The sequence below is a fragment of the Tamandua tetradactyla genome, chromosome 14 (genome assembly GCF_023851605.1).
Source record: "Tamandua tetradactyla isolate mTamTet1 chromosome 14, mTamTet1.pri, whole genome shotgun sequence".
Classification (NCBI taxonomy): Eukaryota; Metazoa; Chordata; class Mammalia; order Pilosa; family Myrmecophagidae; genus Tamandua; species Tamandua tetradactyla.
In genome coordinates, this window is record NC_135340.1 from 69,707,426 (window position 1) to 69,725,939 (window position 18,514).

Genomic DNA, 18,514 nt, shown 5'->3' on the forward strand with positions numbered 1-18,514 from the left:
GATGCAGCAAAGGCAGTGCTAAGAGGGAAATTTATTGCTCTAAATGCCTATATCAGAAAAGAAGAAAAGGCAAAAATTCAGGAATTAACTATCCATTTGGAAGAACTGGAGAAAGAACAGCAAGCTAACCCCAAAGCAAGCAAAAGGAAAGAAATAACAAAGATTAGAGCACAAATAAATGAAATTGAAAACATGAAAACAATAGAGAAAATCAATAAGGCCAGAAGTTGGTTCTATGAGAAAATCAATAAGATTGATGGGCCCTTAGCAAGATTGACAAAAAGAAGAAGAGAGAGGATGCAAATAAATAAGATCAGAAATGGAAGAGGAGACATAACTACTGACCTCACAGAAATAAAGGAGGTAATAACAGGATACTATGAACAACTTTACGCTAATAAATACAACAATTTAGATGAAATGGACAGGTTCCTGGAAAGACATGAACAACCAACTTTGACTCAAGAAGACATAGATGACCTCAACAAACCAATCACAAGTAAAGAAATTGAATTAGTCATTCAAAAGCTTCCTAAAAAGAAAAGTCCAGGACCAGATGGCTTCACATGTGAATTCTACCAAACGTTCCAGAAAGAATTAGTACCAATTCTCTTCAAACTCTTCAAAAAAATCGAAGTGGAGAGAAAACTACCTAATTCATTCTATGAAGCCAACATCACCCTCATACCAAAACCAGGCAAAGATATTACAAAAAAAGAAAACTACAGACCAATCTCTCTAATGAATACAGATGCAAAAATCCTCAATAAAATTCTAGCAAATCGTATCCAACAACACATTAAAAGAATTATACATCATGACCAAGTAGGATTCATCCCAGGTATGCAAGGATGGTTCAACATAAGAAAATCAATTAATGTAATACACCATATCAACAAATCAAAGCAGAAAAATCACATCATCATCTCAATTGATGCAGAGAAGGCATTCGACAAGATTCAACATCCTTTCCTGTTGAAAACACTTCAAAAGATAGGAATACAAGGGAACTTCCTTAAAATGATAGAGGGAATATATGAAAAACCCACAGCTAATATCATCCTCAATGGGGAAAAATTGAAAACGTTCCCCCTAAGATCAGGAACAAGACAAGGATGTCCACTATCACCACTATTATTCAACATTGTGTTGGAGGTTCTAGCCAGAGCAATTAGACAAGAAAAAGAAATACAAGGCATCAAAATTGGAAAGGAAGAAGTAAAACTATCACTGTTTGCAGACGATATGATACTATACGTCAAAAACCCGGAAAAATCCACAACAAAACTACTAGAGCTAATAAATGAGTACAGCAAAGTAGCAGGTTACAAGATCAACATTCAAAAATCTGTAGCATTTCTATACACTAGTAATGAACAAGCTGAGGGGGAAATCAAGAAACGAATCCCATTTACAATTCCAACTAAAAGAATAAAATACCTAGGAATAAATTTAACTAAAGAGACAAAAAACCTATATAAAGAAAACTACAAAAAACTGCTAAAAGAAATCACAGAAGACCTAAATAGATGGAAGGGCATACCGTGTTCATGGATTGGAAGACTAAATATAGTTAAGATGTCAATCCTACCTAATTGATTTACAGATTCAATGCAATACCAATCAAAATCCCAACAACTTATTTTTCAGAAATAGAAAAACCAATAAGCAAATTTATCTGGAAGGGCAGGGTGCCCTGAATTGCTAAAAACATCTTGAGGAAAAAAAACGAAGCTGGAGGTCTCGCGCTGCCTGACTTTAAGGCATATTATGAAGCCACAGTGGTCAAAACAGCATGGTATTGGCATAAAGATAGATATATCGACCAATGGAATCGAATAGAGTGCTCAGATATAGACCCTCTCATCTATGGACATTTGATCTTTGATAAGGCAGTCAAGCCAACTCACCTGGGACAGAGCAGTCTCTTCAATAAATGGTGCCTAGAGAACTGGATATCCATATGCAAAAGAATGAAAGAAGACCCATCTCTCACACCCTATACAAAAGTTAACTCAAAATGGATCAAAGATCTAAACATTAGGTCTAAGACCATAAAACAGTTAGAGGAAAATGTTGGGAGATATCTTATGGATCTTACAACTGGAGGCGGTTTTATGGACCTTAAACCTAAAGCAAGAGCACTGAAGAAGGAAATAAATAAATGGGAACTCCTCAAAATTAAACACTTTTGTGCATCAAAGAACTTCATCAAGAAAGTAGAAAGACAGCCTTCACAATGGGAGACAATATTTGGAAATGATATATCTGATAAAGGTCTAGTATCCAGAATTTATAAAGAGATTGTTCATCTCAACAACAAAAAGACAGCCAACCCAATTACAAAATGGGAAAAAGACTTGAATAGACACCTCTCAGAGGAGGAAATACAAATGGCCAAAAGACACATGAAGAGATGCTCAATGTCCCTGGTCATTAGAGAAATGCAAATCAAAACCACAATGAGATATCATCTCACACCCACCAGAATGGCCATTATCAACAAAACAGAAAATGACAAGTGCTGGAGAGGATGCGGAGAAAGAGGCACACTTATCCACTGTTGGTGGGAATGTCAAAGGGTGCAACCACTGTGGAAGGCAGTTTGGCGGTTCCTCAAAAAGCTGAATATAGGGCGGGCCGCGGTGGCTCAGCGGGCAAAGTGCTTGCCTGCCATGCCGGAGGACCTCGGTTCGATTCCCGGCCCCAGCCCATGTAAAAAACAAACAAACAAACAAAATACAATAAAACAAGAAAATGTTTAAAGATGTTTCCCTTTCTTCCTTCCTTCCTTCCTTCTCTCTGTCTTTCCTTCCCTTCCTCCCTCTAAAAAAAAAAAAAAAAAAAAAAAAAAAGCTGAATATAGAATTGCCATACGACCCAGCAATACCATTGCTGGGTATCTACTCAAAGGACTTAAGGGCAAAGACACAAACGGACATTTGCACACCAATGTTTATAGCAGCATTATTTACAATTGCAAAGAGATGGAAACAGCCAAAATCTCCATCAACAGAAGAGTGGCTAAACAAACTGTGGTATATACATATGATGGAATATTATGCAGCTTTAAGACAAGATAAACTTATGAACCATGTAATAACATGGATGGACCTAGAGAATATTATGCTGAGTGAATCCAGCCAAAAACTAAAGGACAAATACTGTATGGTCCCACTGATGTGAACGGACATTCGAGAATAAACTTGAAATATGTCATTGGTAACAGAGTTCAGCAGGAGTTAGAAACAGGGTAAGACAATGGGTAATTGAAGCTGAAGGGATACAGACTGTGCAACAGGACTAGATACAAAAACTCAAAAATGGACAGCACAATAATACCTAATTGTAAAGTAATCATGTTAAAACACTGAATGAAGCTGCATCTGAGCTATAGGTTTTTGTTTTGTTTTGTTTTGTTTTGATTTTACTATTATTACTTTTACTTTTTTCTCTATATTAACATTCTATATCTTTTTCGGTTATGTTGCTAGTTCTTCTAAACCAATGCAAATGTACTAAGAAATGATGATCATGCATCTATGTGATGATGTTAAGAATTAATGATTGCATGTGTAGAATGGTATGATCTCTAAATGTTGGGTTAATTTCTTTTTTTCCGTTAATTAAAAAAAAAAAAAAAAAGAGAAGGGAGAATTGGAGATGAAGGGATACAGACTGTACAACGGGACTGGATATAAAAACTCAGAAATGGACAGCACAATACTATCCAATTGTAATGCAATTATGTTAAAACACTGAATGAAGCTGCATGTGAGGTATAGGTTTTTTGTTTTTGTTTTTTTTGTTTTTTTTCTTTCTATTATTGTTTTAATTCTTATTCTGTTGTCTTTTTATTTCTTTTTCTAAATCGATGCAAATGTACTAAGAAATGATGAATATGCAACTATGTGATGTTATTAAGAATTACTGATTGTACATGTAGATTGGAATGATTTCTAATTGTTTTGTTAATTCTTTTTTTATTAATAAAAAAATTTAAAAAAAAATAAAAAAATAAAAAAAAAAAAAAGAATTATCATAATAGGGATTCATTTATTGAACAGCTTCTACGTACAAGGAACTCTAATATATGCTTTTAAAAAAAAATCTCTTTTTAGCCTCACAATAACCCTGCCAGATATGTGGTTTAATTCTTATTTAAAAAATAAAGAAATGAAGGTTCATGGAGTTTTAATTAACTGTTAATGAGTGACTGAGAGCTGCAGGCTCATAATCAGAACAGTATAATAACCAATCTAAGGCATCCAGAGAAAGATACCTTGTTCAAGAAGGTGGATGGCATTCAGGGTTTCTCTTTCAACTGGAAAAGCACATGGTGAACATGATGAGATCTGCTAGCTTTCTCTCCAGGCTTCTTGTTTCATGAAGCTTCTCGGAGGGCATGTGCCTTCTTTATCTCCAAAGGTCTTTGGCTATGTGGGCTCTCATTGTTGTGGTTCTTGTGGCTTTAAAGCTTTTTCCAAAATGTTTCCTTTTAAAGAATTCCAGTAAACTAATCAAGACCCACCTGGGATGGGTGTTTCACATCTCCCTCTAATCAAAGGTTAATACCCACAATTAGGTGCACCACATCTCCCTAGGGATAATCTAATCAAGTTTCCACCCTCCAGTGCTTAATAGGGATTCAAAGAAATAGCTGCCTCCACAAGATGGATCAGGATTAAAACATGGCTTTTCAAGGGTGCATAACCCTTTCAAACCAGCACAGTTAATAAGTAGTCAGTGTCTATATTTAAGCCCTGCCCCCGCAAAAGTCATCTCATTGATCCACACAACCTAAGAGTATTAGGAAGACCTTAGAAGAATTTCCATTAAATTGTGAGCAAAGACAATGAGTGAGTTAGTCAAGGTCCCAGCAAAAATCAGATACCATAATCAAGTTAACATTATTTGAGGTCTTAATAAAGGAACTACATAAAAATGTATGGGCAGGATGTAAGTAAACTAGAAGGGGTAGCGAACTAACCTCCCTGGAACAAAAGTGACGAGGAAGGAACAGCTACCAGAGGCAGAAAGGACAATCCCACTTAGCAAAGGCTACATGAGAGAAGTCGTCATTTCTGATTGAAGAACCCAGGTAACTCAGGGTTCTCCCACAGGAAGGGGGCCAAAGAAATCAATATCTCACCTGAATCTCCTCCCTCTGTCCAACCTCCTACCAAGATTTCCCGTTGGCCAAACCCATCTAGAAGCCATAGTATATAAGAGCCCATTGGCATTGCCATGCAGATCAGCTTCAAAAGGCAGAGAATAGACTGAAGGGTGCAAAATGAATTTGGAGAGCTAAATGGAAGATAACAAGGACATCTACTCTTAACACTATCATGTAACATAGTTTCAGAGTTATAAGCCAATGAAATTAGCCAAGGGAAGTGATAAGAAGCATAAAAACTAGAAAGAAAAAGCTACATATTTAATTCATTGAAGATTATATAATGTATACTGTGAAACTCAAAAGCATTAAGTGGCAAACTTTCATAAACAAAAGTTCAGTCACTTGGCAGGATAAAAATAATAAACAAATATCACTTACTTTCCCATTACATGATAGAAGGGAAAAAATAATCCTATTTAAAATAAGATCAAGTACCTCGGAATAGAATTTAAAAGAATTGTACAGTATCTACATGAAGAAAAATGTGAAACTTATTTGAAGCATACAAAAAAGATGAATAGTAGATATATTCTGTTCCTGAATAGGAAGTCTCCAAATCCTAAGGATATCACAATTTAGGGGGAAAAAATTAAACAATTTAATTTTTCCAGGAAAATGTTAACCCTTCTTTCCTGAGCCCAACTTTATGCAGCATAGAGGGATCCCTTTACATCATCAGCCCAGGGCCTGTTCACATTAAAGCTTTAATCACATATTGTATCCAAAACTCTCCTTAAAAGTAGGTGGAAATGATGACTCTAAAATTTGGAGTAGGAGGAAGAAGATATGGTCTTCTCTCTTGCATACTTTCCTCTTTCTCCTGGTACTAGTTTCCTTGATGTTGGGGAAGAAGGAAAGAGGAAAAAGATCATTCTTTCTTTGAACTTTAGTGATGACCTTCACTGGCAAGGGGTCATTGTCTATTTGGTTGCTTTAAGGGCTGGTCTAGCTCATTCACTTCAGGGATCTAGAGGCTCCAAAAGGTCCACTTCTGTGATACAGCTTCCCTAAGTACTGATGGACTCTTCTGAGATTCAAGATTTGGCTCCTTCAACCTGCTTAAACTCACTTGGTTCTATCATGCCACTTTCCTGTGAGGGGCATGCATGCCTTTTGCCCAAGCCATGACAATCTCTAACAACCCCATAGCTCACAATCACCCCCATCCTCTCTTGTTCCCAACTCCAGGGTTTTAAGCCTTTTCAGGGACCATTTTCCCTATTGCTCAGGAACCATGAATTTGAGGAAGTGGTCCCGGCACACTCTGTAGCTTGTTTCCTTCCACTTGGCCTTGCTCTGGTCATAGTGACTGCTAAGTAGGCGACTAATCTTAGAATGAAATGCCCATCTCACCAGCACTTCCAGAGGTTAGGTCTATTTCTTTTGGAGTTTTTCTCCTTTATCTCCAGAAAAAGAGAACATTCCCCAACTACCCTCCCTTGAAGCAGAGAAGAAAATAATAGTCCGTTCACTTATGCCCAAAGGGATCACCTCTTATATTAACTTTCGGAGGTGGGGAGTGGGGGGTGGGGACGGGGATGGGCAACCCAACGAACCCACTTTTTCCAACAGGTCTTGTTAGGAGGTTCTGGCCCAAATCCTGGTAGTTGTCTAGTAACTGGAAGTCTCTTAGAACCTTTTGTCTTCAGCTTTTGACATTAGTCATTCATTTTAGGAAAGTAAGATTCTTTTTGTTACAATCTCTATGGAACAATCAAGTTCACATACTTTTTCAAAAAGCAAATTCCACTTCTAAAAATGGGCCTATATATAAATTTGTAAATATGTAAAATAATTATCCATTATAGATGGCTTATAATAGCTAAAGATAAGAAACAACCAAAATATGGTTAAATAAATTATGGAATATACATATAATGGGATAAAAGGCAAATATTTTAAATATATAAATATTTGTAAACAGCTCAATAATTCACTTTCAAACGAGTATTCATTGAACATTTACTGTGTTGTTAGCATAGTGATATTCCAGGCCATAAAGGAAAAGATAAAAAGATAAAGGTAAAGGACAATTTAGAGCATATGCTTCTATTTGGGGAAAAATATGTTTATAGATGTATTAATAGGTATGAATATAACAAGAAGTTGGTGCAATTATTCTCATATGAGGAAACCAAGGCTAAAAATATAGTAAATATCAAATATATATATACATATATATATATATATAGTAAATATCATAGATCACAGAACTGCTAGGATTTGAATTCAAATTTATGTGACCCCAAATCACAGGAACGCTTCAATTCACCATGCTGAGCCCTTGACTGACCTTTACCACTCTTTTATTGCCATCAGTGGACCTTGTGAATCTATCTACTATAGAATGTATCATGCTACATGGAAATGTGTTTACATGTTGGTCTCTTCTGGAAGTCAGTGAGTTTTTTGAGGGAAGGTGCTCCATAGACTCATCTTTGTGTCCCCAGTGCTCTGATAGGGCACTTAAAAAAAAATTCTTAAAGGAATGAAAGACCATAATGCATCCTGGGGCTTAAGCAATGAAGAGAGCTTATTAAGTGCTTAGTTAGGCAACTTCAAGTTGCTTCAACAGAAGTAATGAAGTTTCCTATGATTTGAGGGCCATATGACATTTTTACTTCAAGATAATTACACCCAAGCCTCAAATCTGCATAGCATACCTAATTTAGTGAACATGAATCGATACCTATTATGTGCCATTAACCAGAAAAAAAAAGTCCATTTCCTATTAATGCACTTTAAAGTCTGTTTTGCAGAAAATGTAGATGTTCATTTCAAGTGGTCTGAATGTTCAGGCCAGTAAACTTCTGCTTATATCCAGGTCGCTCCTCCAAAGAAGCAGTGGGTCAGATATCTGTTCATGTGGATGTCACCGCCACCCCAGGAACTGGAGAACATAAAGTCACTGTGAAAGGTATGGGTCAAAGACAGATAGATAAAAAGTCTGTAGGAATAATGATGCAATGTATTTTCCCTTCAATCAATCTCTGTTAAAAAATAAAGTGTATTAAATAATTTTAATGTATGCTCAGGATTTCTTCATGAAACTGTTTTTTGAACTTGAAAAAAATCAGTAATACAGAGGTTTAGATTATATTACTGTAAATATCTACATGATTTAAACAGAGATTCCATGTCAGAACTGCATTCATTGAAGTTTCTCTGTGGTTGGTGTTGTGATAGTAATTGAATATTAATACTGTGGTTGACTCCCTAATTTGTTTATCAAACTTTGGATATTAATCCAAGACATTCTTACTACTCATATAGTTTACCTACCACTTCTTTTTCTTTGTGATTTCCAAAAACTGGTTTGATAGGGGTTTTTGTTTGTTTTAATGAGTGTCACAATCGATAGGTTTTGTCCTGTGAAAACATAGCCTGAATACAGGGGCATTTCAAAGGTGAAATTTAAAGGTTAACATTTGGCTCAATAGAATCATGGTCTATCTATTTTTATATTATTACAGATTTAGTCATTTTAAATAAAATCAGCTTTGATCTTCAAAGTATGGTCTCACAATATATTTTAAAATTGCATTTTATAATTTATCTTTGTATTGTAAAAGTAATGCAGCTATAATATAGAATAGACATACAAAGTATTAATAAAGGTTACAAATAATTAGACATGCCTGCATACTGGCAGCATCCTTAATATTTTTGAAAATGTTTGTCAATATATATCAAATACCATGAATTTTTCTGAACCTTTTGTGTTAGCAATTCTAAGTCACTTTCCTAAGGATATCATCATCAAAGGGTGAGCAAAAGTGTACAAATGAGTATGCTTATTGAATAATCATTTATGATGGCTAATTTTAGGAAATATCCACAATGTCTAATAATAAATAATTGATTATATATAGGATATTTTATACATACAGTGGATTCTTTGCAGTTTGAAAACATGTCAAATTAGAAAGCTATCCATTATGGTCTTTATAAAAAAAATAAGGCTATAATTTATTATGATCCCACTTTGTATATAAACTTATTACATTTTGAAGGCATACACACTAAAATATTGTCTGCCTCTGAGTGATGAAATTCTTGGTGATTTTCATTTTAACCTATATCTTTTCCAAATTTCAGGATGAACATACCTTAATTATTAAAATGAAAAACATGTTTTTACTGAAAGAAAAGGAGTAACCTTTATCAGTGGCAGGTGTCATTTCCATTCAAAGCTGACTTTTGACCACCCCAGTGCCACAGTTTAGAGCCGAAAGCCCCATCAAAAGTATGCATTACAGAGAAGAAATTGTTTTTTCTTCAAGGACATTTCTTGTTGTTAGGATGACAGTTCTGCCCAATACCAGTTATGGTGTCATAAATTATTTTAAAAAATAAAAATTCACCCTAAGGACCAAATATAGAAGAAGTTTGGTTCCTACATTGTTAGCTGACACTTCATTTCCTTTCCCTTTTCTGTTCTTAGTGATTGCTATTAATGAACTAAACTGGCAGACCACAGCAATGTTCCGCCCCTTCGTGGAAGTTTGTATTCTGGGACCCAACCTCGGAGACAAGAAGAGAAAACAAGGCACAAAGACCAAAAGCAACACGTGGTCACCAAAGTACAATGAAACATTTCAGTTGTAAGTTTCTAAACTAGACTCATTTATCCAAGTAGGCAGCAGCAATTATATAGCTAAAGTAATTGAGGGATTCTGTGGGGGTGCAAGGGTAGTTCAATGGTAGAATTCTCACCTGCCATGAAGGAAACGTGGGTTCGATTCCCAGCCCATGCACGTCCCAAAACAAGCAAGCAAAGAAAGAAAGATAAAACAAACAAAAATTCAACAAATGGTGCTGCAATAACAGGATACTCTCATGGAAAAAGAATGAAATGTGACCCTTGCCATACAGCATACAAAAATAAAAAGTAATTGAGGGATTCTGGGCGGGAATGGTACTGAGCTTTGCTAAGGAAAGCAAATCCTTCGGGTTTAGGCATACCTGTCATGGCTGACCCCAGGCAAATGAAGAAGGCTGTGCTTTTAGTTCCTTCCATTTGTTCAAGATTGGCCCAGCACCTGTGTGTCAACTTAATGTGATGGACACTGGGTATATATAAATAGAAGGTCTCTCCTTACATAGAAATAATTTTCTAGAAATGAAGTATATATGATGAGAATGTAAATAAATGAACAAAAGTACATCTGATAATATTAAGTGCTATGTAGAGAATTAAGACGGGGTAATATTATGCAGTGACTGGCTGGCTGCTTATATTATGTGGTCAGGGAAACCCTTCTGAGCATGTGACTTTTAAAGTGAAACTTAAAACATAAAGAACCAGTCCCCCAGGTAGGAGAATTGAGAAGCTAATGAAGGGCTCTAAGGCAGGAGCACGCCTGGCATATTTTAAAAACACTACATAGTGGGCAAAGAAGTGAGGCAAAAGGAGTTTTGGAGAAGTGTCAGGGTGCAGGTAAATATTACACAGTAAAATATTACTTTACTTTGCAGTCAAGTAAAGGAGTTCTTTACTTGACTAAGTTCAGTAGGAAGCCCAAAGAAAGATTTTCAGATATGGAGATAAATAATCTTATTTACGTCTTTGAAAGATTATTTTGTTTGCTATATAGAGAAATAATTATAGGGAAGCAAGACTCAATATGTGAAGATGAGTTACAAGACTATTGCAAAAGTCTAGGCAACAGATAATAATCTAAACTATGGAGCATCAGGGGAGATGGGAAGAAATGGAAAGATACTAGGTATTTGTTGAAAGTAGATTCTATAGGACTTTCAGTTAACTGGAGGTAGAACATAAAAGAGAGAGTATATCAGTCAGGTTCTCAAGAATATCCAATAAAGGATAATTCCAGAAGGGCTTATTTACAAAGGGAATTGCAAAGATTTGGGTATAGGGAGACCACAGGTAATAGTGCTGTAACCCGGGGATAGAAGTATATAGACTATTTCCACTCCTGTACCAGAGGGAGGAAGAGAAGGAATTATTATTGAAACTGGGGAAATGAAAACTTAGCATGTAGTCATCCATCTTAAAAGGAGCAGTAGCCTCACACCCATGGAGGGATCCAATCTACTCAAGGCAGTCTCACAGGCAAGGAGTCGGGAAAAATAAAGACTGACCTCATTTCTCATCACTACTTCTGGTCTCCTGAACTCTCTTTTGGTCAAAATCAACTGAAAGCCAGAATATGAAGAAACTAGTGATGTAATCCTTTTCAGGTCAGTATTCTATTGCAAAGGAAAAGGAAAACAAAGGCAGAGAGTGGATCCAAATTGGGTAAATGGAAGATATCTGGCACTGAATGAAATCAAGGATGACCCCTAGGTTTTGTTAGGGGGAACTAAGTGGATAAATTGACTAAACCTTTAGGATTTGACACCCACCCACACACACCAAAATGGCCCCTTATATTTTGTTTTGTTTTGTACTTGACTTCCCAGAGACCCCCTAGCACATTGTGCTTCAAATACTTTAGTTCTCTTACACATGAAATTTACCTATGTAACCCTGTCTATCAAAGGAGGTCTAGTGGACTAACCATATAAATAATTGCTGCTAACAAACCAGCTCACAAGATTCCACCTTTCTGCTCCTCCAAATCAGACACAAATAAACGCAGTCCAACCGAAATATATTCTAAAAAGTTCTAGACTGGAATCATACAAAATTCAGATATAAAACTATGAACTACCTGGTGCATTATTCTGGGAAAAGGAGACACTTTGATGCATTTTAATTCATAAGAAGATCTAGTTTTATCATATTTTTCTCACCCAATCTTATCCATCAGGTCTATATTTTCTTTCCCATTATTTCAGCTTGACTCAAAAAATAAGTACACAGTTGAAATTACCAGTGTCACCTGGAAAGAAAGGTTTGACTGTACAAAATGTTTGATCAAAAGTCACTTGGAAAGGAAGGAATTTATAAACATGTACTGCTGAGGAATATACTCTGCATTCATTAGAAAGTCAAGAATATTTGAGGATGAATTAAAACAAGGGGTGGTAGAGGAGGACTATTCCCAGCTTTGCACCTCTCAGCCTTCTTCATTATATTCAGTTCCACTCTGAGTTGTCTTAAATTGTTATTAGTAGGGGCTGTCCTGAGCCCCAGGCTTGACAATCTAACCACTGACATAGGAAAGTATTGGCATTGAAGCACTGAGCTTTGCTGGAACTGATTTACTCTGGAGATTTGTAACCAATTTAGCATCTTGTGAGTAGTACTTGATAGTCTGTGCAGTGTATCCCCCAGAGGAAAGTTTCCTAGATATAATAGTTTATCTAGGAGTGTGAGGTAAAGAAAGGAGATTGTACTAACTGTTGTTGAAATGGCAATTATTTTCTTCCAAAAGGCTGCCTTCATCTGGTCTAGCCCCCAGAATCCCAACAACCTCATCCTGCCCTCAACCTTGACATCAGCAGAGAGGCTGCTTCCAATGGCAGGGTCTTCACAATCAGTTAGGCAGGATAAGCAAGCCGAGTCTGAATTAGCGAGGGTTGTGGGTGCCTAAAAGAGTCTGCATGTTGCCCAAAGTGAAAGCGTAATAGGAATGATGAAGGAGATGATAGGCCAATGCTTATTTGATTAAAGGTCTGAATACAGACAATCTTCATAAGACAAAGTAAATGCAGAATCAGCCACATGTTTTCATCATTCCAGTTAAAATGATCAGAAACCTGGGGACTAGTATTACGGCCAACGCTCATATAGGAATTAAGGCAGATTCATGATTTCCGTTCTTCTAGACATAATTAGGACATGGCTATTAAAAATTAAGTGAGCCAGGCCATAAATTGTGATCTTTCCTCGTTGTTTCATACATCAACAGATAATAAAATACAAAAAGTTTCCTAAAGATGGAGAGTTAATTATTAAATACAACATACTTTAATTCCAATTTCTATTAATATGCTTATTATTAAAATAGGCAATATTTATTTAGATTGATTTCCTATTATCTAGGGGGAAAAAAGGAGTTTTTAAGTTAGATTGCCAGGTAGCAACATATATAAAGAAAATCTAAGTAAAGTTTAAAGGATATTTGCATTAGGGCTAAAAATTCAGGGATAATCCACTTACCAATATAATATTCTAAAAACTGTATGAAATTTTCAACAAGATTTTAGAACCATAGGTGAAGTTCTTTTTGCTCTAAATTCATTTTTTTCGTCCATCCAGCATTCTGAGTAATGAAAACCGTCCAGGAGCCTATGAACTTCACCTGTCAGTTAAGGATTACTGCTTTGCCCGAGAAGATCGAATTATAGGAATGACAGTCATTCAGCTACAGAACATAGCAGAAAAGGGAAGCTATGGGGCATGGTATCCTCTTTTGAAAAATATCTCTATGGATGAAACTGGTTTGACTATCCTTAGAATACTTTCTCAGAGGACCAGCGATGATGTGGCTAAAGAATTTGTAAGACTTAAATCTGAAACGAGATCTACTGAAGAGAGTGCTTGAAACGAATACTACAAGATATCACCTTCCAGAATTCATAAACTCTGATTGTTGACTACTGCATGCATTGTGCAAATACATGGGAATGTCTGTTTCACTTTCACTCTGTTTCAGTGTTTGCCAGTAATTGCGTACAATGTCTACAAGGAAAACCTGCTGAATTTTTATACTAATTATGGTCTTTAAGAAGTAAATGTTCCATGAAGTGCCAAAATTATGATGTAAAGTGAAATATCAAGATTAGCTTTTAAAACTGTTGATTTCAATTCATTACCATCTTTTCATCCATTAAACATACTAAAAAAACATTTAGTCTTTTGGGTTTGTCCATTCGTTGTCTTTCTTAAATTAGTTTATATTGCCCATATATCAAAAAGCATTTGTTACACAAATTCTGTTTTATTTCGACTTAAACTAATTGTAGATGTCTTACCCTTTTCTACCATATCTAGAACTGTGGTCACTTCTAGAAAGCATTTGTAATTTTATAGTTGCAGATATATTGTGATGATTTTTGCATACAAATTAAAATAGAAAAGGTGGGAAATATTTTATGCTGACCAGTTTCCAACCTTTCTGAAATATCACTGTGAAGAAATGCTATTAAAGCAAACTTATACAAAGCAATGCTAAATAGAGTTTGTTAACAATGTTTGATATATTGAAAAAAAAATCCTTGTTCTTCAATACTGCCAAGGTCACATCACATTTGTGGTAAAACAGTAAGTTGATGCATTTGCCATATAGCATTATGTCTCAGCTTTACCAAATTTCATTCTTTGGAAAGTCATAGAGTAATGGTTTAGAAATGAGATGAAAGGTTTGTTTCTTAAAATTACCTATGATAAGTAACTATACTGTTCGTGTTTTCCCTCTAACAGCTATGACTATTTATTTATTTAGCTCTATAATCTGTTAAATGCTTTTTTCTTTTAAAAATATTCAACAATTTGTACTGAATGCAGCATTACTATATATTGCACTGGAGCAAAAGTCATGTCATCTACTTAGTGATTAATGTAAAATAAAGTCTGAAGAAATTGCTTAAACTTTCATAATTGATGTTATTTATAAGTTCAAAATGCATCAAATGCAGTAGGAAGACAATACAGCTCTGTACATAAAGATATATCTAAGTGGGTTTGGAATATGAAATAGTCTATGAACATTTGCATTTTCTGTATTTTTATGGTTTGACTTTCTAGAGTCTGTATTTAAATAGTTGACTGTAGAAGGTACTTTGTAATTGTAACTTATGGTCATAACTGTTAGTGGATTACCCACTAATGCAGAAGGACCTGTTAAAGTGATTGTGTTTTGTGAACAAGCTGATCTGATACGTTGAGAACAGAAGTGAACAGTGTCCTGCCTGCCAGAATCGTTCTGCTCCTGGGTGTGAAAACACAGAACAGACAGAATTAGTCATGTTAAATTGTTAGGCAATTGCTTTGTTAATGATTTTTCCAAATGCATAGTATGATGCGATCCTTTGGCACATGCGTTAATAAATGGTGTATACTGAGCACATACCACATTTTATTGTCTCTTCTCTGCCTTTTTATTTCATTTATATAACATCATTTCATTGTTTGGGAATAAAGCTCCAGGCTCTTTTTGGTGTATTAGCACTTTCCATTTTTTGGTTTTAATATTTCATTAGAATTTGAAAATATTTTCCAGATGTTATGTTCATGGAAACAACTACATATTCCAAGATAATGACATTGAAAATAAGGAAAAATCCATGTGTCCATCCATATGTCACTGAATACTGTTAAGCACCACAAAGAAAATTCAACATATAAACATAAAACATGGTTAAATAATAGCTTATATTAACAAAAAGTGTCATCACTTTGCTGAAGGATACATTCTAGATTTATCTTATAATGATCTTACAGAGCATTCATAAGCTCTTTATATAAGCACATTGGAGTCATAAAGCATGACACACTTGATTAAATGGCAGTTTGGGCTCACACTGATCATCTAAAAGAAATCATGAGCTGACTATTTTTTTCCAGTATTTGTTTAATGGGATCTATTCATTATCTTTTTTGAAAATATTGTTTCTATATATCAAATGCTAATTGTGGCAGTGCAAATTGAGTCAGTATATTACCATCATAAAATGTACATACTAATTTTAAAAGAGGTATACATTTTGTAGACTTAGTATTTCTCCCAAGACACAAGTATTTCTTTTGTCTTCAGACAAAGCCTGTTGTATTTATATACCCAAGTTTGTAGTCACCTTGAAGTTAACAATGATTTCTGTCAACTACAGGCTCCACTCAAGTATGTAGCAATTTATTTATCTTATTCTATATATAATGCACAAAAACACAGCTCTGCTATTCAACTACAGATGCACTTCACATTACAAGTTCTTAAAGATGCATGTGTAAATTAAAGTTGGAATATTTAAAACCACTATGGAGCATTTATTATTAAAGGAACTCTGATAAATGATCAAGTAATCTTATGTCCCCTCCATAATCTGCTCTGATAAATCTGTTTCTAGGTTAATTTATATATTGAATATCCCTTAAATGAGGCACATCTATAAATGACATGTTCTTAATGCCTTCCATTTGACCTTTAAATAAAAATTGTGAAGCAAAGATTGATTTCATCTTTATATAAATAATATAACGATATGGATACACTAGCCCTTTTATGGACTAACATGTTAGTTTCAATCCAGACATTCAATGAAAAATCAACATATTTATACAGGATCCAAGAAATATCCCTGGATAGATGTCTGATTCCCCCTTTACCACCTGAAAGATTATTGGGTCCTTGGGAAGAAACTGCCTCTGCCTGGTATTGCCTGTGTTTATATTTACTCACATCCTTTGCTTGAAGCAAATGATCCCTGTGTTCTTCACTCAGAGGCTTCCACTTCTCAGCTGACACTCAGGTGCAGACCACTGGTGTTTGGTTTTTTTCCAGAATCAAAAACTGTGTCTTGACTCAGAGGATAAATTTTACTTTGCAAATTTTGCATTTTATAGATTCAAAGGTACACATTTTTATTACATTAAAGCAACTTTGAAATCAGGGTATATTTTTAACTATTGGCACATTATATTTAATTGATTTTTTTTTCCTTTCTTAATAGTATATAAAATAATGATTCATCCTGGAATCAATATGTGTATTTATGAAAAAAAGAAAAGATTTGCATAGGCATTAAAGTAAAGTAATGAGTAGCTATGTATTTAACCAAGTATATATTTTAATTTGCATGTACTAAAATGAACTCTTTTGGTACATATTTCTATGAGTTTTGACAAGTACATAAAGTCATATATTACCCAGTTAATGATGGCAATTAGTTATCAAACGTTGAGGCCAAGAAAGCGCAAGAACAATTGAATAAAAGAGCTAACTGCTCATGGAATAAAGGTTGATAAGGTAAATATAAGTAATTACTTAAAATATGATAAAAAATAGCTACTTGAAAATTGCATTTTTAAGTGACAGGGTTCATTGCTCCAGAATGAAGTGATGACATCCAGGAAAACACATAAGAAGCAATAACTAAAGATGTTAAAATGTTTAACTTATAATTCGAAATAAAAGTTATGGTATGGCTGTTTGATGAGTTTATATGAATATTTGTTGAAAACATTAATCTATTAAACATAATTAATAGATTTTAAATGAGGTTATTTTTCTTCCAAACCAATGTAGAAAAACAAAAACTAACAAAGTAGTCCAAATAACAAAAGGAAATTGAATCGAAATATAAGAGACAATGAAAATCAGAAAGCGTAAAATGAGAAAGAAAACTCTGAGTTTTACAATTATGACTAATATATATGAAAAATTCCATACAGAGACTCATTCTGTATTAAATTAAGACAAAGTCTCTATTTCTTCTTCTAAGAATTACATTAAAAAGCTAAAAAAAATTAAGTTTGGGGAGGGAAATAAAAAATGGCTAAAATATATCAGGAAAAACTGCGAAGGTAGCTGGGATTATATTAATATTAAATTAGAATGTTACAAAATCAAGTGGGCCAAAGAGGGTCATTATAGAGTAATTAAACATACTTTCGTTTTATGCACTGGGACTAGACATTAATAATTAAACCAATTAAATATAAAGGAATCACTGATTAAAAGAACTGACCACTCACTGAAAAAAGATGACTGTTAACATCTGAATAGTTTTACTAAACTGAATGTAAAAATCAATAGTATGCTATTGCTCTAGTTCTTTAGTTAGATGGGAGGCTCATGGATAAATATTTCATAATTGTGCATCACAACTCATAACATACATAGGTTATATGGAGTCTTTTGTATGTATTAAATGTTATACAACAGTTACTTTAAATGGAAACTCACCCATAAGGTTGACCATTGCACAGTTGGCCCAGTTTGAAGTATATAGCTTACATGTATCTAAATCCATAATATGTCCTCTGAACCCCTATTTTTTGGGACATTGATTTGAGGTCATTTTGTGAATTATTTAGGCCACTTTTTCTCTGGCAGCAAGAAAACAGTGAATCACCATGCAGAACAAGATGCTAATACAGTATTTAAATGATCTACTTACTGAAAGTAACTTTATGATGTAAGAATCACCTGGGTTCTCTTAACTAGCTAGGGCTGCTCTCTTCCCCCAAGTCAGACTGAAGACACTATGGCAGCAAGAGGAAAGCATAGGAATAAAGAGGGGAAATTGAGTAAAACAGTGGGGAGAAGGGTGTGCTTCTGTATGTGTGCCAGAAAGAGAGAGAGAGAGAGGGCTCACAGGTGGGCTGGTCATCTTTAGGGACTGAAAGCACTAGAAATGGCAGTGATAGAGTACATTGGAGGAACATTTTTAAATATTCTTGCCTCTCCTCTGGGTCAAGAT

The 18,514-nt window shown here is 34.8% G+C and overlaps 1 protein-coding gene and 1 long non-coding RNA gene across 4 annotated transcripts in view; one reads left to right on the forward strand and one right to left on the reverse strand.

Annotated features, from left to right (window-relative positions):
- UNC13C (unc-13 homolog C) overlaps positions 1-15,238 on the forward strand; it is a 663,640-nt gene extending 648,402 nt beyond the window's left edge. For both annotated transcript variants that reach the window (XM_077127956.1, XM_077127957.1), the window contains exons 30-32: positions 8,004-8,096; positions 9,624-9,783; positions 13,353-15,238. In XM_077127956.1, coding sequence (XP_076984071.1) covers positions 8,004-8,096; positions 9,624-9,783; positions 13,353-13,638 — 539 coding nt within the window. In that variant the 3' untranslated portion in view covers positions 13,639-15,238. The remainder of the gene's footprint in view (positions 1-8,003; positions 8,097-9,623; positions 9,784-13,352) is intronic.
- LOC143656138 (uncharacterized) lies at positions 14,727-18,174 on the reverse strand. Of its 2 annotated transcripts, none has more exons than XR_013162409.1 (3): positions 17,998-18,174; positions 16,492-16,608; positions 14,727-15,024 (listed from the first exon to the last, which is right to left on the reverse strand). It is a non-coding gene; the product is annotated as an uncharacterized LOC143656138 (long non-coding RNA). The 2 variants fall into 2 exon arrangements; XR_013162408.1 differs by having other exon boundaries at positions 16,492-16,613.
- Between the last annotated feature and the right edge of the window lie 340 nt (positions 18,175-18,514).